Raw genomic sequence first — 24856 nt, 5'->3', positions numbered from 1 at the left:
CAACCGCGACTTTATACCCCCAACCAGTGCCGCAATCGCGTCTGAATATTCTTGCATGCCAGATGGTAAATATGAATCGATCGGGAACGTGGACGATAAACATGTTGGAACGTGTTGGCCTGGAAGTAAGGGTTTACAAGCCGGCCTGAGCGTCTGCCCATCAGTGGAGCGGCGCATCTCCAGTCCAGTCAATCGAGGCCAACAAGATCAAAGAAAAAAATGGCCATGAGTTGCTGGTCAAGAATCACTTTTCATTGGTTTGCAATCCAATCGGTGACCTCCGAGTGCCGATTAATGACGCTTTGTGAGGAAAAGTCGAACTATCGGATACAAATATGTTCATGAGAAGCCCGAAGGGCTGTCAGCCACCTTTTAATGGAGACAAACGACCTACCACTGTCCAGAAGCTTCCACTATAGGCAGCTTCGAAACAGTCCACTGGCCCATATCTCATCAGTGCAAGCCGTGAACGTGTATCCCCACACCGGGATTCGGAACTCCATGCCTACATCGTGTCGGGCTTACTGTATCCGGTGCAAGGGTGCAGACGATAAGGTAGATTCAGGAATCTGTCGTTCGAAGTTGCAATGATTCAGTTTCGGCTGCCCATGGACATGCATGGTCGTTGGTTAGGAAAACATATTCCTAAAATAGGCATGTCGATTCTGGGGAATGGTCGGACCCGCTCAGAGGCGGCAAGACCAGCGATGAGAACGAACTAGCCGAAGCACCTTTTGACTGAACCCAAACTTTCTGAGTAAAACTCTAACGCTTCTTTCGAGGAGGGAATAAGGTGATGGTTCATGGAACCCGATTGTTCCAACGACATGTATTCAGATGGTATATAGGAACTACACAAAGGCGACTTTGGTAATCTAGGCGGAAATTAATCAGACAATTATAGGACTAGAGGTGTTTGCACATTGGACACACCTGCAGGCCAAATCAAGGGACTACTTGCACCCCCAAACTCCTTGCACTACCGACAATTGTCCTTGCAATAGCCTCAAGACTCAGATGCTTCACATGCTCGTCTGTAGACTTGATCTTCGCAATTTCATACACGTGCTTCAAGCTTATTGTACCAGTGATCTCGTGTCCTGGTCGACCGGGGCCCTTGTCGATACCAGCAGCCTTTTTAATGAAATATGAGGCGGGGGGAGTTTTGGTGACAAACGTAAACGTCCTGTCGGGTTGTACTGTGATGAGCGTCGGCGTTGGTACCCCAGGTTCGATATGGGCCGTCCGAGCATTGAACTCTTTGCAGAAATCCATGGATTTTACACCACGAGCACCAAGAGCGGGTCCAACTGGTGGGGTGGGCGCAGCTTTTCCTGCACCGATGAGAATACGCTGAGGGAATCTTATTCAAGAACTGGTCGCCGGTTCATGGCTCAGAAACGTTACTTACAACGACCTGCGCCCTTGCGGCGGCGGCTTTGGACATTGTGGCGGTTAACTGGAAAGGTGTGTGCTAAGCGCCGCACGTGGTTGCGCCAACAAGTGAAGCCAAATTAGGGTCGTGCCCGCCTGGACGCGTACTCTTGAACCTCAACCATCACCATCATGGTCAAACTCTTGCTGCATTCCGTCTGTCTCGCGCTGGCCGTGTCCGCTGTTCCTGCAGGCCCACACGACTCGCAAATGCCACTTGGCTCGTCGGTGACTGGCTTTGACCTTGATTTGTCGGAACAACGTCTGGTACAGCTTGAGGGTCAAGCGCCACAATGGATCTCGGAATTGGACAAGGTGTGCCCCGGAGGCCTCTCCTACCTTACTCTCTTCTTACGCTCCTCACAGATCCAGCTCAAGGCCAAGAATGTCAATTTCTTTGACATGTGACTACTTAACCTGCTTGGTGCTGGTTTGCGTTGAATCCTAATGTATATGCAGCACGGACGCGCAAGAACTGGGACATTCCATTGTTGCGAGGCCATTACTCAAGTGTACGTCCTACATATGGCTTCTCTCACGAGCCGAATTACATGTGCATTTCATAGCTTCTTTTCCCTCCCCCAACGCCACCAAGAAGGTCGAATCGGTCTTGAAGACCCTCTCTACCGAAGGCCCCAAGAGTAATCTTGAGAAGTTCACCAGCTTTCGAACCAGATGTATGTCTTCTCTTCACGACCTAATTCGTCCCTTTCTCATTTCAACTCAGACTATCGCAGTGACGTACGTAAATGCCTTGGTCCACGGCAACGTGTTGGTCAACTGATTCTTTCATATAGACGGGCAGGCAGAGCCAGCAATGGCTTTTGGCCCAGATATCGAAGGTAACACCCACGCGCCGTGTTCCAATTTCGTTATCTCTGCAATAATGTCCGCCTGTTTGTAGATAACAGCAGACTGGTCATCCAAGTCATTGCGCAAATTGATCAACGTTTCCGAATTTCCACACTCCTGGGGACAGAATTCCATTGTGCGTAATTCCTGGATTTGTATGGATTGAACTGGAACCACAAACTCTAGATCGTCAGGATCAATGGTTCTTCGACAGTTGACGATAGCGTCGTTGTTATCGGAGCACATCAAGACAGGTGCGATCAGGCCGTTTTGGCCCTACTGAAACGAGGTTGATTTGGAAGTTCCAGTACGAACATGTGGCCCTTTTTGCCAGCTCCTGGTAAGCCCAGTTTGTCGCGTCGTAATTTTATCGCCGCTGACTAGCCTCTAGGAGCGGATGGTGCTTGATTCGCATTTCATTAATATCCGATCTCTGACCCTGTGTGTATCCTAGATGACGGCTCGGGGAGTGTGACTATCCTTGAAGCGTACCGTGCTTTGATTGCCGCCGACTTCCATCCAACTCGCAGCGTTGAGTTCCACTGGTACTCTGCCGAAGTATGTCTTCGCCCTGTGCCTCATTTTGGGATGTTTCTTGACAAGCTTCTAGGAAGGTGGTTTGCTTGGTTCGCAAGCAGTGGCGAAAGATTACGCTGCTCGGTCGGTTAATGTGCTCGCAATGAGTCAGGTATGTATAGTTGACATTTGTGTCACCATCTCATGTTAAAGTGATCGTTTAGTTTGATATGACAGCATGGGTGAAGGTAGAGCTTTCGTTATCTATATCTTCCATTTCAGAACCTAAAATTATCTCTAGAGAGGCACCCGTGAGGAAGTGGGAGTAATTAGTGACTTCGTTGACCCAAGGTGAAAGATTTATTTTGCCAGTAAGATTGAATTGATCACTGAACCCTTCCATTCTTCAAGTCTCACCGCGTTCAACAAGCAACTTGTGGAGAAGTACCTGGATATCCCTTTCGTGGAAACGAAATGTGGTTATGCATGCAGCGATCAGTAAGGGCCACTGGTTGTTCCTGCCGGCCTCATGTTGATCGTCCTCCTCTCTAGCGCCTCATGGTCGAAGGCCGGGTACCCCAGCATTTTCACCATAGGTAAGCCAACTTGCGACTCATACTTTTGGATCAATTAACCGTGGTCTTCGGAATCAGAGAGCTCCTTCGAGAACTCCAACAAACACATTCACTCTGCCAACGAGTTCGTACACTCCTATTTACTCGATTCTCGGTAATCCACTGAACATTTTTGCTCTAGTCGCATCGACATCTCCGACGAGTTTAGCTTCTCGCACATGTTGGAGTTCTCAAAGCTTGCTGTTGCGTTCGCAATCGAATTGGGTGGTTGGAACTAACTCATTCTCCATCTACATAGCTGTGCATTATTCATGTTCGTACTCTAATACTCCAATGTGCAAGAAACCGGACAATTTTGCAATCCATGACATTGCTGATCGTTCGTTCCGTGAAATGCCAAACCCTCTAATCTAAGAATGAAACCGAATGTCCCCCGAAAGCCAGCATGTTTGACCGAAGAAAACAGGCGTGTACCACGCTTTGCTTCTCGGAATTTAAAAATTTGCGTGACGGGTGCTTCAAAGATGTACCCTCAGTTATGCTCGATCTAGGAACGCCGACAAGAAAACACCACTCTTACCTTTGGGTTCCTAGTATCCCATACTTGGACAATACCATCGGTATAACCACGGATGAAATGGTAGGTGTCACCAAGATCTCCGCGAGTATACCTCGAATCGACCTTTGCGTTGGGGGCCACCCTGCGGCCGAAATGCACATCTGGCATCCGGCTAAATCCACCACTCCGGTGGTCGAATATATTAACTTGCTCGTCGAGATGGTTCACCTATTGGCACACAGTGAGAAAATCTACGGCATGTCTCCATTCCACTTGCCTCGAAGATAGTTAAATTAGGGTCCGACGGATGTTGATGAATTTGGTGGATAACATTAGAAAGCTTAGCCATCTGTGGCTTTGCTGTGGGTCTTTCTAGATTCACAGCCGCTACCCATTGGCCGAAGCCAGCGAGAAGCACGCCATCGCACTCCCTGTACCCCAAAGAATTTGGGGTGGCTGAGAGCGTGGATAAGTGCTGAACGGATGCAGTCAGTTCACCGTGACTTGTGCGCTTGGTTGTCCATAGATTAATGGCATGGTCATAGCCACCTGAGAGGAACCGAGCATTTGGCATACCACAGAGACAGCTGACACCCACATGAGAGCCCTTCTGGCGGTGTGGTTTTGCATTGATGCCCTTAAGCGCAGGTTGCCGCTCCTGCTCCAGTAAATGAATGAGATGCTGTAGCGGAGGTATTTATAATAAGAAGTAGAAATACCGGCTCAAAGTGGTCAATCAAGGAAATTTGGGAAGGGCTGTCTCGATAGCCGATGACGACGGTGTCGCCTATGATGCACGCATCTTCGACATGTCGGTAAGAGCCTTCGAAAGGGAGCGAGTATGCAGATATTCGGCACCTAAGCTTGTTAATAATAGGAACTCAAATTAATGGTTGCTCCTCACCGTTTTGTATGGTTGATAAACTGAGCGTCTGCACGCATCGATATTGTAGTCAAAGGCACATATACACTCTTCGAAACGAGTAGCCTTCTTGCTCGGCTATGGGCTGCCGTAGGGATATCTACGACAGTTGATGGATGCTGTATGTCTTCTGCCAGTGGCATGGGACCATGCCGCCTGATGAAAGGAACCTTCCCCCCTGTCGTTGAAGTGATCTTGGGCCGGGATGACCTCAAGTTCAGATCGAATCTTAGAGGCGAATTCATTTCACTATTAACGACCGATGGATCGTCGAGCGCTGCGAGGATTTCGATGGACGACTGATATTCTTGTACCGCCAGCGGCCGCTCAGGGGAGGACGAGCGCGATTCCTCGTCTTCGCTGCTGCTATCTTCGTATACAGCTGTATTTAGTGAGCCGTATAACGTATGTTTCACGAGGTCAACAGCATCTATCTCAGGCTTTGGGGGTTCACCTGCGAAGTCGCCGTTTCGTAATTCTGCCTGTAAGATAAAAGAGCCGATAGGCATGCCGTTAAAAGTTTTAACAGCAGATTCGGCCATGCGTCGTTGGCTGAACTCAATGAGCGCCATTCTTTTCGCTGGGCAAAGGCGGATAACCTTGCTATAATATCATGCTCAGCAGGTGTTCGGTGTAGGCGATCAAACTTACACAGAGGACCGAAATCCACTCAAAATCAGCAGTTTAGAGACGGCGTCATAGTCTGCGCATGGTAGATATTTCAAGACCACAATTGAATCACTGCTGTAGGATGAAAGTAGAAGATCCTTTTCAACCGTATACGGATACAATACATCTTCAAGTTCTGACTTGCGTAGATGCCTATCAAGTGTTGGGGATCTTGGTTGAGTAATATATGAAGAAGCCTCGTCCCCAAAGTCGCCTCCGACTCACCGCTCGTGGCGGCTGCCAGCCGTAATTGAACTAGTAGTAGAACTAGTAAGGTGAGAAAGCGTGCCAGGTCCTGCGACATTGTCACCGTGCGCGTACCCTGAGGAAGTGGACATCGAACGTGGGTTGTACGATGTCGAACATATGCGACGATGAACATCTTTGGGCATGTTCGACTTGAGAGAACAGAACGACGCGACGTGGGACGCGTCCGTTCTCCGACTCGATCATGGATGTTACGCGACACTGAGTTGCACAACAAATGCAAACAAAAGCGATATGGACTAGGTTCAACAAATTGTACCAAATTTCAGAATATCTCTTCTTGACCGCAAACCACCACCATGTCAGTTGCCGGCGATGGAAGGCATTCAGCCCAACGAAATCCGACACGTGCATAAGGGTGGCCCAGCTGTGGCACCCGTGGTACAGGCTGCGTCCAGTCGTGTGTTCCGTCGGGCAGATGATGATCATGAGTCGCGGAACGAACAACGCCTACGTGCAAGCTCGGATTGGCCGACCCCAGTCGATAACAGAGGTGCTTCTCTGTACCCTATGTCGTCTGACACAGGTCCCAATCTCCGAAGCGCAAGTATTATCCAAGATCAGGACCACATTGCGAAACGCCGGAAACTCAATCATTCCACCCACCAGTACAGGGACAGACCAACTCGGTTCGACGTGCTGTTAGATCTGCCCATTGACTGCGTGCCAGGTGTCCCTGGGTGTCGTGATAGGAGACGCAAATGGGTAGATGCCCAGATTGCAATAATTCGGCGAGAGCGAGATGCGATAGTCTACATGCATACAGTGAGAGGTTTACAGGCCACTTTCTCATGCCGCAGTCTCGCATCTACTCCGGGTGGTGAACCCGGTACGTCCCACCTTTCACCAGAAACTAAAGCTCAATGGATGTCATATGTGCAGACGCTCAGAGATTAGACAAGAGCACATTGCCGGACAATCCCATGTCCTCGCTCAGTTTAGCAAATGTAGGTGTACTTGCGTATACGAGTGGGTAGCGACGTTGATGTAGTCTATAATAGCTTCCACCACTTGGCTTCCAAGCAGGGTTAGTTTCATCGCAGCGTTCGCATGTCAACTTCGAAACGCTCGCAAATGATTCACTCCCAAGTGCATTCCGGAGCGGCTCCCCGCCTATCGTGTCATCGACATCATTGCTTCCCAACTATTCCTCCAAGTTTCGGTCCGGCATTTTAAGGATTAAGCCTCTTATTCCCACTTCACCTGGCACTTCGTTGCCGCCCGTCTCCACCACCTCATCGTTTCCAGCTTTCGATCATGACGCACACTCTGTAATTTCCCTCTCCGAATTCCAATCACCAGCACCATCGGAATCGGTGGAGATAAAGCACGAAAACGAAGAGGAAACGGTCGAGATTGCTTCTATAATTGATGTAGAAGAAGAATCGCCCGTGCTTCAGCCTGCTGTGTATGGGTTAGACGTCGAAATATACGCTCAAATCATGGCACAACCTCACGAGAAAGCCCGTAGAATACTCCTAGACAAAGCTGGAGGGAGTGGATACAACATATCAACACATGGGTCCATCGATCTCCTTGATATAATTCCCTCATTCAGGTAAAGCCTTACCTCATTTGTTCTACTTTCCGTTGAATTGATCAACACCCCTGTGCAGGCAAACACAACTCGCCGTCAGCCCGGAGCCATTATCGGGAACTATAGATGATGCATGCCTCTTGGCCACTTATGATGCAGATTGTATCGTGTTGGCCCATTCTGGTCAATCTCCGCAATTAAGTCTAGTAGCGTTGTTTGACAATGATAAGGTAAGTCCTTTGCTCCGCTCGCCCCTTCAGAACTACACTCGCGCCGTAGCCTTTCTCCGTGCCTCTTAATCGTCCTTGGGAACAAGGGCGTAAATCTGGTGTCGGAACGGTCGCCGCCTTGCCCCAAGAGTATGCATTCGTCAGTGGAGGCCACGATCGAATAATCCATCTCTGGAACGTCGACAGCGACCTCAAATCCGCTCAGCCTCACACCCTCGCTGTCAAACATAGATCACTAATCACATCACTACTCCCTGTCGACGATACTGGCCCCAAACTGATATCTGCCAGCGCGGACTGTTCTGTTCAATGCTATGATTTTTCTTCAGAGAAAACTATCAGGACGATGAAAGTCTCGAACCCCATATACCATGTTCATACAACAGACTCGCCGTTCTGTACCTTGCTTGAGGTAAGGTAACAGCACGGTCCGAACTTCTATTGCGGAATAACTGATTCGCAGTAGATTGGGCATCGTGAGCTGCAGTTCGAGGTTCGTGATCATCGCATGGTGCCGGAGCATCCGGTGCAGCGATTTGGCTACCCCGCGGTTGAAAAGCATGGTCGATTCATCAAAGGTCCGGTAGTCCTCATTTCATTTGACTACTGCGCCTCAAGAAACTGTATTACTCAGGTGACACGTCTGGGCAACTCTTTGCATGCGGCAGTTTCGACGGCCGAGTGCGTTTATGGGATTTGAGAGCCCTCAAGAACCTACCAGCCGAAGTGCGCCTTATCTCTGGCAATTAGTATGTAGTTTAACTCAAACTCTACCTTTCAAAGGTACTCTGTCTGGAAGGTCAGAAGGTGATACAAACTTCCTTCGCATTTTCCCGCATTGTCGCGCTATCAAAGGACCAAAACATCAGCGTCCTCAGATACTCCATGGAACTGTAGCATTAGATTTGAATTTTATACTTAAAGTTATTGATGCATGCACATACCGCTACACGAGGGATCGGGCGCCACAGCAGACGGAAAACAACGTGAGAAGGCCTCGGCTGAGTCGCCGCTGTTAGTCCCAGGCGTGAATGCATATTGGAAGCTCACGTTGACCACCATGTCCAACACGCGTTCTCGACAACGAGAAGATGTCGACAGGGCCTATGACATCCAGACACGAGCTGGCATTGAAGTGAGCATCTATACATTGCCTGACCGGCACGTTGAAGGGTAGCGTCTAATGTTCGCCATGCTTCTAGGGTGCAGTGCGAGGCACTGGAGTAGGGACGGGTTTGGCCATGATTGCTCACTTTTCATGGCCGTGGTTCAGGTAGTTCATTAGCGCTTCGGCGTACCCCCTATCGTTCCGACGAAGCATTCTAAGCCGCATTCTCTCCGTAGGCGGCAAACTCTACCCTTCAAATCGTTTCTAGTGTCGATATGTGAGTCCGATTTGTTGCCTGGTTGACTGAAAGTCTAACTACAGCAAATATAGCAACTATCTTTGGTCTCGGTGAGCACTTCACGAACTCCAAGGTATTACGTTGTGAAGACCTTGATATTCACGTAGTTCTTGGTGCCGAAAGGGCATTGCTAACCCACGAGGCTGACCGCCGAAGAGAGGAGAATGCTCTTCGTCGGCAAGCAAGATACGATCTTGCACGAAGAGGTTTGATAGGCACAGAAACAGAGATTGCGAAATGGAGAGCAGAGCGGGATGCAGCTCTTCAAGCTGAGCAAGCCAAAACAGAATAGACAAAGACGTGTGCAATTGCAGTCATTATAAGTAAGCGTAGTTAGTCCATGATTGATAATCGACAGCAAGGTGCTAAAACTAGAGTCACATATATAATGGAATCTCTCTTCGACTTCAAGTCCACTGTGACTGAGCGTAGACCTGCTGAGGCTGCTGCCATTGTGACTCGGGGAACGAAGGAGGGGGAGGGGGAGGACCCGGGTAGGGTGGCTGAGCGTTGTTGGGAGGTGTGTGGGATGAGGGGGATGGAGGCAAAGGTGGCATCGATGGCGGATTAGGAAGGGGTGGAGGCGGAGGAATGCCCTGTAACGCTTGTTGGAGGTTAACAGGAGGTTGAGGCAAGCTTGTACGTCTCCTTGACAAGTTGTTTGACTGCTGGGAAGGAGGGAGCGGCGGCGGTGGGCCCGGATTAGGAGGTTGGTAGGTCTGTTGAGGTAATGGTGGTGGCGGTGGTACGGGGAGAGAAGGGAGAGGCGGTGGTGGTGGAACGGATGCATATACGTTGTGGAATGCAGTGCCATTTTGGCTACCATACGATCCGACCTGCTGGGGCACGCCTCCTGGAGGAGGAAGGGGCGAGTAGTGCGATTGAGAGGGCGTTGGCTGCGGAAGTGGTCTAGATCCAGGACCATAGCTAGACGAGAGAGAGCCAGGTTGAGGGGGAGAATCATTATGCGACGGTGAAGGGGTGTGATATTGATAGGGTTGTTGGTGTATCTGTGGTTGAGGAGTAACAGGGAGGGGCGGAGCATAGTTCTGCGGTGGTGCTGGCGTCGCTGAGCCGTATTGGGGATATTGGTAGGGCTGTGGTGGTGGAGGTAACTGATGGAACGAAGAAGTAGGTGGTAAGGAAGGTGGAGGGTAAGCGGAAGGAAGAGGCGTCTGTGAAGGTGGTGGTGCAAAGGTCGATTGAGGGTACAATGGCTGATTGAAAACGCTGGGCGCTGGCGTGTGGGATTGCTACGCAACAGTGGATCAGTAAACGAAAGTAAGAAAAGTCACAGGGATAATTACTAAAGGCACAAACCCTGACGATGTCGGTGGAATGCTGTAACGTGGGCCGCGCGCCGTCTGTGGCGGATAACCCTCTGGGACATACTGGGATGGCGTTTCGTAAGGTGTCTGGTACAGAGGTTGGGATTCGTATTCGGTTGGTGACTGATAAGTTGCCCTGGGATCGTACTGGGAGTAAGCTGAGATGGTGGAGAACCCTGTAGAGGTAGAGGGTCTGCGACCATGAGGTGGCTGCGGACGTTGTTCCGTTGAGGACGCTGAACGGAGAGGTGCGAAGAGGTCTCTTACCGGATAACTTTCCCTGCGCCTAGCATCGTCCATGATACCAAGTTGACCAAAGTCACTGGCGAGACCTTCTGGCGAAGGGCGTCGATGCTCGTATGGAGGCACATATAGATCGAGCTGCGCAAGAGAATTGGATGCCCTCAACGAAGCAGGCATCGCGTCTAGTTCCTGCCTTGGTCTGTCCTGAAGAACGCTGGTGGAAACAATCCTGGAGCCCGGGACACCCTGCGCGCCTGTCGGCCCATCCGCTGGTATGAAGGAACCTGGGCCACCGTATTGCTTACTGACGCTGCTCGCCTTGGACTTGGGCTTTTTCTCGGGTGGGGGTTCCTAGGTACCATATTGGATTGAGCTGGGAAAGGTTATAATTGAGGTACTCACATTCGACCAGAACGTTAGTTCGAGATAGACTTCACCGGCGAACTTGTCTTTGTGGTTCAATGTGAACCACTCTGCCACCGCAATAGTGAGCATCTAGATGCGCGCCATCTCCAACATCACTGACCGTCTGTCTCGCCCTTGGTCAGAACTTCCGTAAGATCCACCGAGGACTCTCCAATGAGATCAGGTTCGCGAGGATCGTCTGCGTAGCAAGCCACGGACATCGCCTTTGCACCCTTGATTCTTGGAGTCTTGTCGCTCTTTGGTGGAGGCGTCGGCGGGCTCCCATCGTCGTTGGTTGTTCTCGCTAGCACATCTTCGGTGTCCTCATGAAGCGTGAATCGAAACTCTTCGTCCCATTCTGGATGCTGGCCGCCGCGCTTGATGGCCTTGGTCTTGAACTTGACGCCATTGAGCTCGACGACGCAATACGGATCCTGCTTTCCGATGTGTCTTTTGTTGGGTAAGTGACGCTGTTGACGATCTGGTCAGATTTCTCGCTGACACGGCGCTTGGTCTGGGCTTACAGCTTTCAAGACGACGACAATGAGAGTCCCGATCTCGCGGGGAGTAGAAGACATTACGGTGGAGAGAAGGAAAGAAGGAGAGTCAGAGCAGGAAGGGCATAAAGACTGTTCTATGGCCACTGGCGTTGGTTGCTGTTTGCGGCGACTTTCAGTTGATCCTTGTATACCCCTTTTGGCAGTTGAATGCACCCACGCACAACTTCAGTCGCAACAAATCCCTTGCCTGCGCCGCAGTAAGTATAGCAATTCCGTCGCGAAAACTATTGATATTGATGCGTCGGACATGATACACCGCTTATGATGGAACATAACTCTTAATACCCTCTTTAAATATCAATCCAGGCTTGCGAGCAGCGAGATCAAGCAACATTTCAGCAAAGTAGCTGTTGGCCCACGCGAACCAACTACGAGTGTAATCCTTGGTGTCATAAATCGACTGTGATTCGTGAATGAGGCCCAACCCATTAGTGTTCTAAAGGGAGGGAATTTGATAAACCACTAAAAACGCATGATGAGGGCTCCTTACGTTCGCGATGATAAACAGCGAATTCAATATCTCTGCGTCGTCGTCAGTTCCAAATATTGCTGAGATTTGGGACATAGGCCTATAAAGTATAAAGTTAAAAGGCACGAAAGGATGGCCGGATAATGAACTCACCAAGGATGCCAAGGGTCCACGTGTGGCCCTCTGTTCAACGAATACATTAAATACCGGCCGCGCGTGAAGTTAGAGCGAACACTCACCCAGCGCCTCGGAAACTTGAGATTTTACTTGCTGCAAAATACGGATTCTTGCTTGAGAACAAGACTTTGCGAGTTGCCACGTAAGCTGGATGGTGCTTATCCAGGAACCCAAGGTAAGGCAACGAGAGCAAGGACTTCGTACGGTGCAGCATCAGAACTCCGTGAATCGTAAATTGTGAAGAGACTGATCCAACTTACTGGGACATTGGCGTCATCCATGACATATCTACTCCCAAGGCCATTGGTTTCGTATGCGAAGATATTATCGACAATCTGGTAAACGGTAATTTATCACTCTATTGTATTGGGAAGAGTAGTCTAGAAGGCCTACCGTGGTATCCCATATCGCATCATGGATGGTCTTACTCCATTGCCTAGCCAAACGGCTAATATTCCTGGCTTGCTTGGCCTGGTCCAACACATCCGCCAAATGACCAAGTTCTACGCTCAGCATGGCGTTTGCCGGAGTGAGAAAAGCTACATGTGTGGCACGCGTGAGGATACATAAATAAAGAGGATGTTAGCGTTGTGGGGATTTACCAAAGGTACTGAGATCATCAGAGGGCCTATGGTGTGTCCCAACCATGCCCGTGAAGCCTTTCGGCTCGCCGATGCCTCTGTTATTGACCTGCGGCGACAAAGCACCTCCTCCACCAGTCCAATTATAGAATGATATCAGGTTGAAATCTTTGTCGAACGTGGGCTGCGATTGCTCGTTGATGACGCGGAATATCTGATCAATTGCGGCGCGCCCTATATGAATAGATGGGATCAGCAAGGCGATCCTAATTGAAGGGGTGCCACACGTACAATTGTCGTTGATGAACGACGCGTCTTTCGTGGATTGATAATACGATCTCGACAGTTTGAGGAAGCCACACAATGAGTCAATTTCATACTATCACACGAGCCTTGAGCAGAGGAAGCCCGATAGTGACAAACTACCTACCTTGCACTCAAACACCGTAGTGTTGTCAACGGGGCTTCATCCCCCGACGTCAGTATCCAGTCCACAATATTCTTTGCGGTATAGACACGTACGGGTTGACCGTGACTCCGTCCGCCCAATCATTATGGGTAGGTGGTAGCCCACTTTCAGGTGGCGGCTGGAACGCTCCGCAATACGGGAACTGCGCGACATATCTGGCTTCGTTGTTGATCACTGCCTTGACCAACGTCGCTAGCTTTCGATCGCCTGCTAGCAAGGTGTGATAGTGGGCGAACTACAAAGACGATGATGAAGGGTGTCAGTGTTGTGTGTTCTCTTATACGTCGTGAAGGTTGTTTGAGTTACCTGGTTAGCGGTATCTCGTAGCCATTGAGCTCTGTAAGTCGCGTCAAGTTACGAGCGGTAAGATTGACAGTGGAATATAACGAACGAGATATCCTTTAATCTCGTTTAGCAGAGGATCACGTAGCGAGCATCAAACGCCACTTACTCCGGTTATGATAAATGCCAAATTTTCTGTCTAAAGCATATTATATCAGAGTCCAAGTTCCACAGAGTCCAAGCCTGAATCTTGGGTACCTCGTTGAAATATTTGACCGTAGTATCTACAATCAATCAACATAGTGGTTCCAGGCCATACTAATAGAGGAGACTGACCAAGGGTATTTGGGAACGTATTCTCAAAGAGCCTGGCGAGGTCAGGGTTCTTGAGGCGAGATTTCATGTCTGATATCACTTTCTACAGTACATTCAGCAGGGTTCCCAACGGAATAACAATGCCCGGCATACCTCAACGCTAGTACTATTGAATGTCCTACATGCTGGATCAGGCCTCATAAACGGCAAAGCCAGCGGTCCAGTTGAGAGCGGTGCATGAGGGTTCTACGATCAAGAACACTTCAGAGTCACCCCTTCCATTCATCAGTCTCCCGTTCGAATGACAAACCTGCGAGTACGTGGTATAATCAGGACACTGCGGCTGAGAAGTAGCAGCGAGGACCGCCGCAGTTGCAGCCACACTCCGAAGGCCGAGTTTCATGTTCGCGACGCGCCAGCCAAATCCCAGGAAAGAGGAGAGCTCCAGCGCACATAGCTCGAGAACGGCTTCTTTTATGATGCTCGCGGCGTAATTCCAGAAAGAAGTGATGATGATTGAGAGCATATGCGAGCCCTCCAGTCGTGGGTAGCGGTTTGATCACGCGCCTGCACTTCGTCTTCTGCCGCACATGGAGCTCTGGAGAACGAAGCTCAAGGATGGCCGACGCCGTTCGTGTCGTAACGCGGTGGGCCAGCTGGTGCCCAACATCGTGAATGGTGCTAGTGCTTGTGTGAAGAACTTATAGTGGGCGAACAGGCTTAGCTCAAAGGGGACATTTAGAGATGCTATGAGCTGGTATATATCAGTTTGTTGAGATGAAAGTAGTTAGCTTAGTACTACCGTAAAACCGAGACACACAGAACTAGAAGCGATGTGGGGAAGGAAAGTGGTGAAATGAAAGTACTTAGACGATACATACAGTACGAATGTGTATAATAGTGCATGAAGGTCCCTCGGGAAATGCGAAAGAAGAAATAACGGAACGCCTAATGCTCCTTGGACGGAAATGGTTGGGAAGTCTCAGTGTTCTTCGTCTGGGGCGCAGCAGCTTCGACCGCGGGTATTTCAACGGCAGCAGGGGGATCTTCATTTGAGTTATGCGAAGTCTTGGAAGGAGGTCGCGACCCAGCGAGTGAAGCAAGCTCCGTGGAGATGGCGGGGGTGGTAGAGGCTGGCGTTGTCGAGTCCGAAGTATATACAGATGCTTCAAGGCCAGACGACGGTGGAGCCTCAGTCTCTGTCGTACCTCCCTCCAGCTGGCCATCCAAGTTCTCTTCGTCCTGCTCGACGCGGTCCATGCTCAAAGCACCTGTACGAACACTGTTCGTCGTCCATACGCTTCGTTCTCTGACTAATGATGGTGTTCCTGGTCCTGGTTGAATCCTTGCACTCCATCTACTGACCTCGCTTTCCCAGCTGCCCCTTCTCGAACTACGTGGCCTGAGTGCCCTGACACTTGCATCAACGTCACGTTCATCCAAACGTTCATCATCTCCTAGATTGAAGTGACTGGTGCTCTCCGCGTCAGCAAATGCCATGCTAGCACCTCCGCCGAAATGTGACACTGAATCCCCTCCGCCTATCATAGCAGATGGAGGGGCCGACGTCCCGATCCCAGGTCTCAGTCCTGGAATGGCGTATGCAGATGACGCTAGAGTCAGAACTGAGGCGTTGTCTAACGGAGGTGAAGAGGGTCTTGGGTTGTTACGAGGATGGTGAGAGGTGTGTAGCGGCACATGGACGATAGGTCCGTTACTGGACTGCTGTGCGATGCTCTGCGGGGTTTGCAGCGATGCTGGGCGAGATTGGGAACTAGGGGAAGGAGGAAGTGCTGAGAACGTGATGGAAGTGCCAGTATTGAGCAGAGCAGGGCCACCACCCGTGGATGATGTTCGGATATGAGGCAATCTCTGTGCTTGCGGAGGAGCGGCATTGGTTGGCGCCTGCGCGATATGTGCCATGCCTCCTCCGTTCAAGTCAATACTGAGTAGCGTCGTCGGCTTCGTACTAGCAGCCATACTCCGGAATGTGCGGGGATCGGAGAGGTAGGAGGACGATGAACGAGAAGGCGATGGGGAAGGAGGCGCACTGGGAGGAATGGGTCGCACCGAAGCATCTTCATCAGCTTCGTGCTGGCTGTTCGGTGACCAGGTAGAGGAGCCATCGAAAGAGCGTGCTTCATCGTCTTCGTCCTCATCGGAATGAATGTATCCTCGGCCGTCGTCCTCATCGTTAAGTGAGATGGTCTTGCGCTTGACCGACGCCTCCAGTTTGCCTTGCCCCCTACCTGCGACCGCTGCGGAAGAGGGGAAAGGCGAGGACGCAACGCGCTGGCCATTCCGTGAAGGCACTTTCGTGCGATTGTCAATAAAGGGGGCCGCATTCTCCGTCCTCTTCGTCTTCACCTTCCCCGCGAGCTTGCGCTGGAACCAATTGATAATGGGCTTGCTAGATCTCCGCCCATTCGGTGCTTTCTTTGGCTTGGGCTCGAGCTGCGGAAGCGCTTTCATTCGCGAGGTAGATTGCTGGGGCGGCTGCTCCTGGGGCTTCTCTTTCTGGGGATTCGGGTTCTTCGAGGTCTCCCCCTCCGTGGTTCGTTGGGCCGCGCTTTTGAGCTGCTGGCCCGAGCTTTTGACACGAGGTGGGGAATTTGCTATCGGTTTCACAGCGTTGGCACTCATGTTGGAAGCTTCTTGATGGTACCCAAGAATAGGCTATGGCGATGCGCGTGGAACGATGGCCGGAGCTGAACTTTCGAGGGAATTGGCTGATGTGGATGGTGGGAGAAAGTGAGAGTTGAGTTCAAGGGGTCATTCACCAACTCAACATGAGGCTCCTGCGCTAAATGAGATTGCCACAATTCGAAATTATAATGCTATGGAGATACAAAATACATTGCTGCTGCTCTACCAGTCCGTTTTCTTCACTTTTCTCGTAGGAGTGACCGGAATCTTGCTGCCCTTGTATCCAAATCCATCCAACCACGGCCATACCTCACTTCGTCTTTGCTCGAATTCATCAATTGAAGTCCCCCTTTGGAGGGTCAGCGCGATGTCATCCAAGCCGTTCAATAGACAATGTCTTCTGAAAGGATCGGTTTGGAACGGTATTGGCGCCTTCCCATTCGGCCGTCTGACCTCTTCCTTCTCGAGATCAACCTCAAGCTCTAGACCAGCTTCCGCGTCCTCCGCCAGTGCCCTGCAGTCTTCCTGGGATAAGGCCACAGGCAGCATGCCGTTTTGCATAGAGTTATTTCTGAAGATATCAGCGAAACTCGGAGCGATGATGCAACGGATTCCAAAGTCGTTCCTGCCACGCTTGTTAGTCATCCTTGCAGAACGATTGCGGGGAACTAAGCTTACAGACTCCAAGGTGCGTGTTCACGAGAACTACCGCACCCAAAGTTCTTCCCGGTACACACAAGGATTTTAGCTTTGTCATACGGTTTGCGGTTAAGCACGAAATCCGTTTCCCTCCCGGTGTGGGGATCTTTTCGAAGGGTGTAGAACAAGGCATTAGCCAGCCCCGTCCGCTTCAGCGTCTTCAAGAACTGCTTCGGTATTATCATATCCGTGTCAACGTTCTCGATGTGCAACGGTGCAGCGATACCCTTGACTATGTTGAACTTTTCGACGCTCGAGGGGGCTTCCTTTGGTGGAAGAGGTACGGATGAAGCTGTCTCGACGCGCTCTTCTGGAGCGGGGGGAGCGAGGACGGGGTCGTTCAGCAGTTCGCGGACATTCAGTAACTTCATCGTAGGACCGACGTTCGCCTGCCCCCCGCCCCCAAGGAATTTTCGCACATCAGTGAGTTTCCCAGTCATCGCGGCAGCAGCGGCCATCGCAGGACTCAGCAAATGCGTCCGACCCCCAGATCCCTGCCGACCCTCGAAATTACGGTTGCTCGTGCTCGCACATCGTTCGCCAGGAGCTAGCTGATCCGGGTTCATCCCCAAGCACATCGAGCACCCAGCTTCTCTCCAGTCGAACCCGGCGCGCTTGAAGATAACGTCCAACCCTTCGGCTTCAGCGTGTTGCTTGATTATTCCTGAACCGGGTACTACCATAGCTTGAACGTTGGGAGCAACCTGGGCGTCCACGCCTGCCGCTAGCACGACCTTCGCCGCCGATCTCAAGTCTTCGATGCGACTGTTGGTGCAAGAACCGATGAAGACTTTGTCAACCGGGATCTCCTGCATAGGAGTATTGGGTTTGAGGCCCATGTACGCTAATGAACGTTCGGCGGATTGGCGTTTAACTGTATCAGCCATTGTTGCGGGGTCGGGTACAGAGCCAGTGATAGGGACGACATCCTGAGGCGAAGTCCCCCAAGTAACGGTTGGTACGATGTCTGAAGCGGGAATATTAACCTCGATATCGAATTTAGCTCCTTCGTCGGTTCTCAATGACTTCCAGTAAGCCACCGCTCGATCCCAAGATTCACCCTTCGGAGCTAACGGTCTGTTCTTCAGGTACTCGAAAGTGATTTCGTCGGGAGCGACCATGCCGGCACGAGCACCAGCTTCGATGCTCATGTTGCAAACGCTCATTCGCGCCTCCATACTGAAGCCACGGAAGACCGAGCCAGCGTATTCGATGACACAGCCGGTGCCTCCGGCGGTGCCGATGACCCCAATGATGTGCAGAATTACGTCCTTCGACGTGACGCCTTCGTGTAGCTCGCCGTCAACCGTGATGCGCATGTTCTTGCCTTTCTTCTGTAGGAGTGTTTGGGTGGCGAGAACATGTTCGACCTCGGATGTACCGATTCCAAAGGCCAGCGAACCGAACGCGCCATGGGCTAACGAAACGGTGATCAGGACAAGTAGACGCGCTTTTGAAATTCAAACGCTAACTTGATGTATGGGAATCACCGCAGACGCAAGTTATACCGGGGAGCTAAGCCAAGACTTGAGTGTGAAGGGCTGTCAGGAGAAATCAGAAACCTTACCGTAAAGCCTTGCTCGGGGCCAATGATATGGACGATGCCTACGGAGATAATGAGCGTAAACCCTAACGAGTGCTGTGCATGCCAACCTTGCCGCCTATCCTTCATCCCAAAATATGTCAGGCCGAATTCCTTGACATTCTCCTCCAGCGCAGCGCACTGAGCTCTTGAATCGGGCTCAGCGATGAAAGTGTCTACGCTTGTAAAGTTTTTCCGCGAGACAGTTCTATGGATGACGTCAGCCGAAGTGTGCAGCTCATGGGCAGGCAGCGTACGGAATATTGTGGTCCACCGTCGCCAGAGTGCAGTCTGGCCGGCGCACGGGTCTGCCGGCATTGCGCCTGAGGAGAAGGTGAGCGCGAGATCGTGCAAGTGGCGTTTGTGAACTCACAAGCCTTCGAACGCCTGGGGACTCGTTACTTCGTGAACAAGATGCCTGTCAGACCAAATCAGCAAGCAGCCGTCGAGAAACCGGGGAAGCGCTTGAACCTATCAATGTAGATCAGCGCAAGGCCGTCCTCCTGAACATCACTACAGCCAATCAGGTGAGCAACGAGGGCGCAGAGAATTGCGGGCGACGCACACGACGTGGTCGTCCCAGATCTTATCGTAGAGCGTCCTCGGGGCAGATACAGCGGTGGGCATCGTCCAAGGTGGTAAATGTGCAGAATAATTCTCCGTCGTCGGGCGTCCGCTCGTATTTATACTTGCTCCAGAATGCGGGGAGTGATCATGTGAGTCGGCCGATGAATTCAATCGGCCGTTCGGCGGGATCTAGCCAATCGCAGCAAGGCCGATAGTCATTTTAGGGTATAATACACTGGGAAGGTCCATTAATTTATAGCTACTATATACACTGGATCAATAATATCCCTTCTGCTCGTACGTTCTTTGTCGGTCGATATGGGTAGGGTGGGGGAATTGCGGGTGGAAAGCAGCGGACGGCGCCGTATATGCCAGCGTAGGCACCCCGTGGGCAGTATAATCACCCCCAGCATACGTCCCATATCCAGCGTATCCGTAACTCTCCTCACTCAAATGCTTCTTCGACCGCCCAGAACGCGACGAGCTAGAGCGAGACAGGCTCTCGCCAAAAATATCTTCCCGAGGACTATTGGTATGGTTGCGATTGTATGGATCGACAATCATGCTCGCAGCGTCGAACGCCATCGCTTCATCCATCCGCTTCCTGCGCTGTCTCCTCCGCATCACACACGTGATGACCACGGATATCAACGCGAGCAGCGTAACACCCAGGATGAAGAACACAAATCCAGACAGAGATTTGTTCTGCAGGAATCCCGTGGGTTGGCCATTATTGCCACTGGTCCGCGTGTTTACCACAGCGGGTATCCCTGCAGTCTCGGTGGAAGCGGGCATGAATGTCGTGATTGTCTTTATCTGGCCGTCGGAATACGACTCGAAGAGGACTGTAGATAGAGACTGGGAAGGTGTCGCTATCGTGGTGGATGATGATGGCCGTTGCGTCGGGGTGAACGTATGCGAAGCACGTATTAGAGTCGGTGAAGAAGCGGGGACTCTCGTAGGAGCCGCAGTGCGAATCGGGCCCGGGCTGAAAAGAGGTGTCGCTGCGAGCGGTGTTGTATGAGGAACAGTGGTAGGCTGAGGCCCTACCAGTGGGCCCAATCCTCTATCAGGTCCATCAGCTCTAGATATTCCCTAGCGTTCAGTGAACCTGGAATACTCACAAGATACCACCTAAACCGCCTAGAGACATGGGCGGTGAGAACGAAATTGGGGGGTAAGGAGAATGCAGCGCTGTTCGTGCATTGCTGGCATATTTGAGTTACTGGCACCAGCGACTGCCACGGTACAGCAGGATACAGCTTGACGATGCGCGGCGGGAGGTATGAAGGGAAGAAGGGCTTGTTCTAATTGCATCCAAGATCCAAGATCTAATCTAATCTATTCTGACAGCTTTTGTACGCGTCGGGTCGTTTAGGCTCCTCGTCTTCTTTCCACCATGTCCCCTCGCTCTAAGCTTCCTAGACGAGCGCACAGCGTGCTCATATCTTCGAAATAGGTGCCCCCAGTGCTCTACGCTGGCATCTGAATGTGTAACATCAACTACCCTTCTGGAGAAACTGGGTCAATGCCCACCCCCTGCGATTCAAGGTTGGGGAGAGTACTGTGCTAGCCAAAAGTTGTCACCTTCACGACCCAAGCTAAACGCGCGCGGCGTTGCTCCTTGTCCATAAGACTGGGCAGCCAAATTTGTCGCGTCAGATCATCGTACGGGATTTACGGGGCGGAGCGGTCCGTGGGGATGACCTGAATGTCATTCAGATGCGAATATTCAGTGCATCGCATGGAGCTGCTACTAGTTTGAGCCACAGCCTATCTGAGACCGGAATTAACCACAGTACATCGACGACGACGACGACTATGGTTTCGAAGCCTATCAACACCTGCGTCCTTGGGGTCGGTTTAGCTGGCCTTACTTTCCATGTACCCTTTATCCTTAGCCTCCCGGACTTATTCATCCTCCATTCAGTCCTGGAGCGCAACCCAACAACTCCCGGCGGAAAAGTCCATGAGCGATTCGGCGTGACCACGAAAATCCACCGATCGCTGGAAGACGTACTGGCCGATCCGGAGATCGAGTTGGTTATCGTCGGGACGCCGAACCACACCCATTACGAATTCGCGAAACGAGTGCTAGAAAGCGGGAAGCATGGTTAGCACAGGCTTACTCTGTGTCTCCTCTACTGGAAATAACGCGAAGTATGGTAGTTCTTGTGGACAAACCTGTGTCCGCGACAGCACAGCAAGCTCGTGAGCTCGGACAGCTCGCCAAGTCACGAAATCTCGTTATCTATCCGTACCAGAATAGACGCTGGGATGCGGACTTCCTTGCTCTCAAGAAGCTGATTGCCCTCCCAGCCTCTGATTCTAAATCACTAGGGACCATAGTCGAATTCGAGTCCCAGTGCGTGCTGTAGTTGGTTTCCTATTGAAGATGATTAAATTAAGTCCACACAGTTACGACCGCTATCGGAAAGGATTGAAGGGGACATGGAAGGATCAGCCTCTACCAGCGAACGGTCAACTATATGATCTAGGGACTCACATCATTGATCAGACTCTCGCACTTTTCGGACGTCCGACGAAGCTGACGGCGTTCGTCCAAAACACCAGAGGCGTAGGACACCCCGAGGTGGACGACACAGTACGCTATAAGAATACGAATCGTGATTGCACCACTCATTCAAAGCTCCGTTTATAGTTCTCCGTCTACATGCATTATCCCGCAGGATCTGCATTGCCTCACCCGATGACTGCCATCCTTCGAGCTCATATCCTCTCTGTCCGTTCGTCGCAACTGCGGTACCTCGTCCGTGGGACACATGGATCATATACCAAGTATGGCGTGGACGTACAGGAAGACCAACTGAAGACCTTCAACGACCCAGCAATTCAGATACACGCAGAAGGGTTTGGGAAGGAGCCCGAAACACTTTGGGGCACATTGGAAACTATCGGACACGATGACCAGATCACTACAGCAATGTGAGTGCGCTTCGATCCTTCATTATCCACACGTTGATCCGACTTCACGTATAGTTGGCCATCTACCGATGCAGGATCGTACATCAATTTATTCAAAAACCTTGCAGCCGTTATAAGGGATGGTGCTGAGGCCGAGATTAGATGGGAAGAAGCAACAGCTGTCATAGAGATGGTGGAGCTTGCCCACCAAAGTTCGAGAGAAGGCCGCACTCTCGAAGTTCCCAGTGCAGCCAACTAATCATTCCATTTCACTCAATGCTGTGAATCAGAATCTTCGGAATCAAACACGGAAGTAGATGTGACAGTCCTAATATTCCCACGAGTGCTATAATTCGATCGATATTGCAACGGGCACATTGAACTGCTGATCATCATCTACAGCCTACACAGGCGTGTGGCCACCGCAGCGCTTATAAGCCTCAGGTAATCGACGATGGCGGTAATAACCTGCACTGCAATCACACACCCTCCCCCTCTTTCAACACAGTCAAGATGGGTCCTCGCGGGGCGTTAGCGGTTTCTTTAGGCAAAACGGCGGCCCAGATCGCTGCAGACTTTGCGCCCATCCCCGGGCTCATGGGTGCTGTCGAGCTCCTGTGTGGCATTGTCCAGCTCTGCGAGAACGTCACTTCGAACAGGTTCACTGTGATTCACCTCTATTGTTATGCACTTCGTTCACCTATTTGGTACGAACAGGCACGCGGCTTTCCAGCTTCGCGATCGATGCCATACGATGTTGCTCGCGTTCAAGGACAGCCAGCAGGGCGCAACCTCTGGGAAGATTAATGAGGCCCTCAATGCTGTTGAAGAGTGAGTAAATAATGCCACCATTTTATTACCGTCTTGTACTCGATGTGGCTGATGTGGATTCGGGGATGATCGTCACAGCTGCCTCCTTGATATCAAGACGAAGATGGATGGCTGGACCAAGATTGGTACCATCAAGGGGTTTACGCGGCAAAGAGAGATTCAACAGGACATCGAGCGCTGCCACGAAGCTATATCGGATTGTGTCGCTAAGTTCCAGGTACGACGCTGAATCTTATAATGCGTTAAATCACCGCTGGATGTTACCCCCCTCCCCTTAGTTGGTTTCGCATATGGAGCTTCACCAGTGGCAGCACCAATTCGAAGTCACTGCGAAGCAAGACCATGACGAAACGTGCGCGTACCTCGCTGAGATACAGAATGGCCAACAATTGACCCAGCAAGACATCATGCAAAACACGGAGCTTACTCGACAACTTATGGGCATGGTGCAGCAGGTATGGTTAAGACTATATCGACATCGCGCTGCAGGCTGCTAAACACAATCTTGCATAGCTAATGCAGAAGAGCAACGAAGACCATGATCGAACCTTCAGCGGTTTATCGAGCAACTTGCACCAACTCCAAGTTCACTCCGGTCAGCTTCTCCCGGATCTGAATCTCAAGTCCGGAGAGGTTCAACGCGTAGGGACACACCCGGTCAGCGGGTCGGCGGCCATGGATATATACGAAGGGTTGTACCTCCAAAGAGAGAAGGTGGCCATCAAGATTATCCGTGCTGTCAATGCCTGCGAGCAAAGTTTGCGGGTGGGTAACGCGATCTCTCTGGCTTGAGTCACTAGGCGCACCTCAGGCTGACGCGTCGGAATTAGAGGTTCAACAGGGAAGTCAAGATATGGAATGAAATATACCAAATGGACCATGGAAAGCACATCCTCCCTTTCTACGGGTTCTGCCAGAATGACGGCCCATATCCGTATGTCTTCATGACTTCACATGCCCGGTAGAATCTGCCTCTTAGAACTTGGTGATAGATACATGGTCAGCCCTTGGATGAAGAACGGATCGGTCATCAACTATGTCAAAAGTAACGACAACCAAGTAGACTATAGGAAACTGGTGGGTCTACGCTGGTTATAGTTGCGGTCGTATATTCATTGAGCCCTTGCTTTCCAGGTCAAGGGAATTATGGAAGGGGTACAGGTCCTGCATACGATGCAACCACCTGTAGTACATGGGGATCTGAAGGGCGTAAGTGGTTTATCTTGGATGACGGTTCCTTCAACAGTTTGATCGTTACTGCTGCAGAATAACATTGTTGTTGATAACTACGCAAATCCTCTCATCGCAGATTTCGGGCTGTCGCAGGTGCGTTGATAACCGCGAATTCATTGGAAGGTACTAATGTTTTCCCTATCATTGATAGATAGTAGAAGACATAACCGGGATACCATTCACCCAAAGCCGCGGTGTATCAGATTCCTACCGGTGGTTTGCCCCGGAAGTTTGCGTCGGGCAGGGAACACTATCTGTTGCTTCGGATATCTATGCCTTGGCGATGACAATACTCGAGGTAAGAACGAACCGTGCATCTGCTCAGAGTTCTGTTACTAACGACCTTTTGAAGGTCTTGACACATAAGCAGCCCTTCAATCACATCAAGCATACGACGGAAGTAGTCATTCGCTCTGCCCGCGGTGACCGACCAATACGACCGACCGACCAACGTGTACTTGAGCGTGGACTGGATGATAATCTTTGGATGCTCTTGAATCAATGCTGGGCTTTGGAGGCGACTGACCGACCAGATATACAAGAGTTGATTCAGCGTCTGCAATAGATACCTATCGCT

General features: G+C 51.0%; 12 protein-coding genes across 12 annotated transcripts; 5 read left to right on the top strand and 7 right to left on the bottom strand.

Annotated features, from left to right (window-relative positions):
- Positions 1 to 945: 945 nt before the first annotated feature.
- On the bottom strand, positions 946 to 1447 carry PC9H_005170 (uncharacterized protein; the record flags this gene model as incomplete). Its single annotated transcript, XM_036774745.1, has 2 exons — positions 946 to 1353; positions 1412 to 1447. 2 exons carry the CDS (start codon positions 1445 to 1447, stop codon positions 946 to 948), a joined length of 444 nt encoding a protein of 147 aa, XP_036633247.1.
- A 119-nt stretch (positions 1448 to 1566) lies between these two features.
- Positions 1567 to 3655, top strand: LAP1 (Leucine aminopeptidase 1; the record flags this gene model as incomplete). Its single annotated transcript, XM_036774744.1, has 18 exons — positions 1567 to 1749; positions 1801 to 1838; positions 1894 to 1946; positions 2001 to 2111; positions 2162 to 2175; positions 2232 to 2276; positions 2339 to 2422; positions 2473 to 2540; positions 2595 to 2626; positions 2678 to 2686; positions 2741 to 2844; positions 2897 to 2974; positions 3027 to 3050; positions 3104 to 3153; positions 3214 to 3300; positions 3355 to 3398; positions 3456 to 3501; positions 3559 to 3655. 18 exons carry the CDS (start codon positions 1567 to 1569, stop codon positions 3653 to 3655), a joined length of 1167 nt encoding a protein of 388 aa, XP_036633246.1.
- A 483-nt stretch (positions 3656 to 4138) lies between these two features.
- On the bottom strand, positions 4139 to 5919 carry PC9H_005168 (uncharacterized protein; the record flags this gene model as incomplete). Its single annotated transcript, XM_036774743.1, has 6 exons — positions 4139 to 4594; positions 4656 to 4794; positions 4841 to 5461; positions 5510 to 5680; positions 5753 to 5782; positions 5849 to 5919. 6 exons carry the CDS (start codon positions 5917 to 5919, stop codon positions 4139 to 4141), a joined length of 1488 nt encoding a protein of 495 aa, XP_036633245.1.
- Positions 5920 to 6109: 190 nt separating this feature from the next.
- PC9H_005167 (uncharacterized protein) lies at positions 6110 to 8458 on the top strand (the record flags this gene model as incomplete). Its single annotated transcript, XM_036774742.1, has 8 exons — positions 6110 to 6623; positions 6677 to 6741; positions 6796 to 7352; positions 7411 to 7561; positions 7611 to 7973; positions 8028 to 8139; positions 8196 to 8287; positions 8345 to 8458. The coding sequence occupies 8 exons, from the start codon at positions 6110 to 6112 to the stop codon at positions 8456 to 8458; spliced, it is 1968 nt and encodes a 655-aa protein (XP_036633244.1).
- A 163-nt stretch (positions 8459 to 8621) lies between these two features.
- On the top strand, positions 8622 to 9259 carry PC9H_005166 (uncharacterized protein; the record flags this gene model as incomplete). Its single annotated transcript, XM_036774741.1, has 5 exons — positions 8622 to 8696; positions 8764 to 8834; positions 8906 to 8946; positions 9000 to 9017; positions 9075 to 9259. 5 exons carry the CDS (start codon positions 8622 to 8624, stop codon positions 9257 to 9259), a joined length of 390 nt encoding a protein of 129 aa, XP_036633243.1.
- Positions 9260 to 9374: 115 nt separating this feature from the next.
- Positions 9375 to 11521, bottom strand: PC9H_005165 (uncharacterized protein; the record flags this gene model as incomplete). The annotated part of the gene is made up of 5 exons (XM_036774740.1): positions 9375 to 10220; positions 10275 to 10889; positions 10941 to 11011; positions 11065 to 11413; positions 11468 to 11521. The coding sequence occupies 5 exons, from the start codon at positions 11519 to 11521 to the stop codon at positions 9375 to 9377; spliced, it is 1935 nt and encodes a 644-aa protein (XP_036633242.1).
- Positions 11522 to 11762: 241 nt separating this feature from the next.
- Positions 11763 to 14322, bottom strand: PC9H_005164 (uncharacterized protein; the record flags this gene model as incomplete). Its single annotated transcript, XM_036774739.1, has 15 exons — positions 11763 to 11939; positions 11994 to 12072; positions 12126 to 12155; positions 12212 to 12345; positions 12410 to 12484; positions 12543 to 12688; positions 12752 to 12964; positions 13022 to 13109; positions 13161 to 13194; positions 13253 to 13434; positions 13651 to 13680; positions 13740 to 13765; positions 13818 to 13899; positions 13950 to 14042; positions 14107 to 14322. 15 exons carry the CDS (start codon positions 14320 to 14322, stop codon positions 11763 to 11765), a joined length of 1605 nt encoding a protein of 534 aa, XP_036633241.1.
- Positions 14323 to 14744: 422 nt separating this feature from the next.
- Positions 14745 to 16439, bottom strand: PC9H_005163 (uncharacterized protein; the record flags this gene model as incomplete). Its single annotated transcript, XM_036774738.1, has 1 exon — positions 14745 to 16439. The coding sequence occupies one exon, from the start codon at positions 16437 to 16439 to the stop codon at positions 14745 to 14747; it is 1695 nt and encodes a 564-aa protein (XP_036633240.1).
- Positions 16440 to 16664: 225 nt separating this feature from the next.
- LEU1 (3-isopropylmalate dehydratase) lies at positions 16665 to 19350 on the bottom strand (the record flags this gene model as incomplete). Its single annotated transcript, XM_036774737.1, has 10 exons — positions 16665 to 17067; positions 17121 to 17437; positions 17498 to 18558; positions 18614 to 18656; positions 18709 to 18746; positions 18795 to 18931; positions 18981 to 19046; positions 19097 to 19141; positions 19195 to 19236; positions 19289 to 19350. The coding sequence occupies 10 exons, from the start codon at positions 19348 to 19350 to the stop codon at positions 16665 to 16667; spliced, it is 2214 nt and encodes a 737-aa protein (XP_036633239.1).
- A 216-nt stretch (positions 19351 to 19566) lies between these two features.
- On the bottom strand, positions 19567 to 20443 carry PC9H_005161 (uncharacterized protein; the record flags this gene model as incomplete). Its single annotated transcript, XM_036774736.1, has 2 exons — positions 19567 to 20374; positions 20415 to 20443. 2 exons carry the CDS (start codon positions 20441 to 20443, stop codon positions 19567 to 19569), a joined length of 837 nt encoding a protein of 278 aa, XP_036633238.1.
- A 668-nt stretch (positions 20444 to 21111) lies between these two features.
- On the top strand, positions 21112 to 22474 carry PC9H_005160 (uncharacterized protein; the record flags this gene model as incomplete). The annotated part of the gene is made up of 5 exons (XM_036774735.1): positions 21112 to 21403; positions 21460 to 21655; positions 21709 to 21895; positions 21953 to 22236; positions 22291 to 22474. The coding sequence occupies 5 exons, from the start codon at positions 21112 to 21114 to the stop codon at positions 22472 to 22474; spliced, it is 1143 nt and encodes a 380-aa protein (XP_036633237.1).
- A 254-nt stretch (positions 22475 to 22728) lies between these two features.
- PC9H_005159 (uncharacterized protein) lies at positions 22729 to 24844 on the top strand (the record flags this gene model as incomplete). Its single annotated transcript, XM_036774734.1, has 11 exons — positions 22729 to 22874; positions 22933 to 23046; positions 23125 to 23263; positions 23325 to 23501; positions 23560 to 23811; positions 23877 to 23980; positions 24039 to 24123; positions 24181 to 24255; positions 24313 to 24372; positions 24431 to 24577; positions 24632 to 24844. The coding sequence occupies 11 exons, from the start codon at positions 22729 to 22731 to the stop codon at positions 24842 to 24844; spliced, it is 1512 nt and encodes a 503-aa protein (XP_036633236.1).
- Between the last annotated feature and the right edge of the window lie 12 nt (positions 24845 to 24856).

This window comes from Pleurotus ostreatus, assembly GCF_014466165.1.
Source record: "Pleurotus ostreatus strain PC9 chromosome Unknown scaffold_3, whole genome shotgun sequence".
Classification (NCBI taxonomy): domain Eukaryota; kingdom Fungi; phylum Basidiomycota; class Agaricomycetes; order Agaricales; family Pleurotaceae; genus Pleurotus; species Pleurotus ostreatus.
The sequence above is the reverse complement of the archived record's forward strand: the minus strand, read 5'-3'. Positions and strand labels throughout refer to the sequence as shown.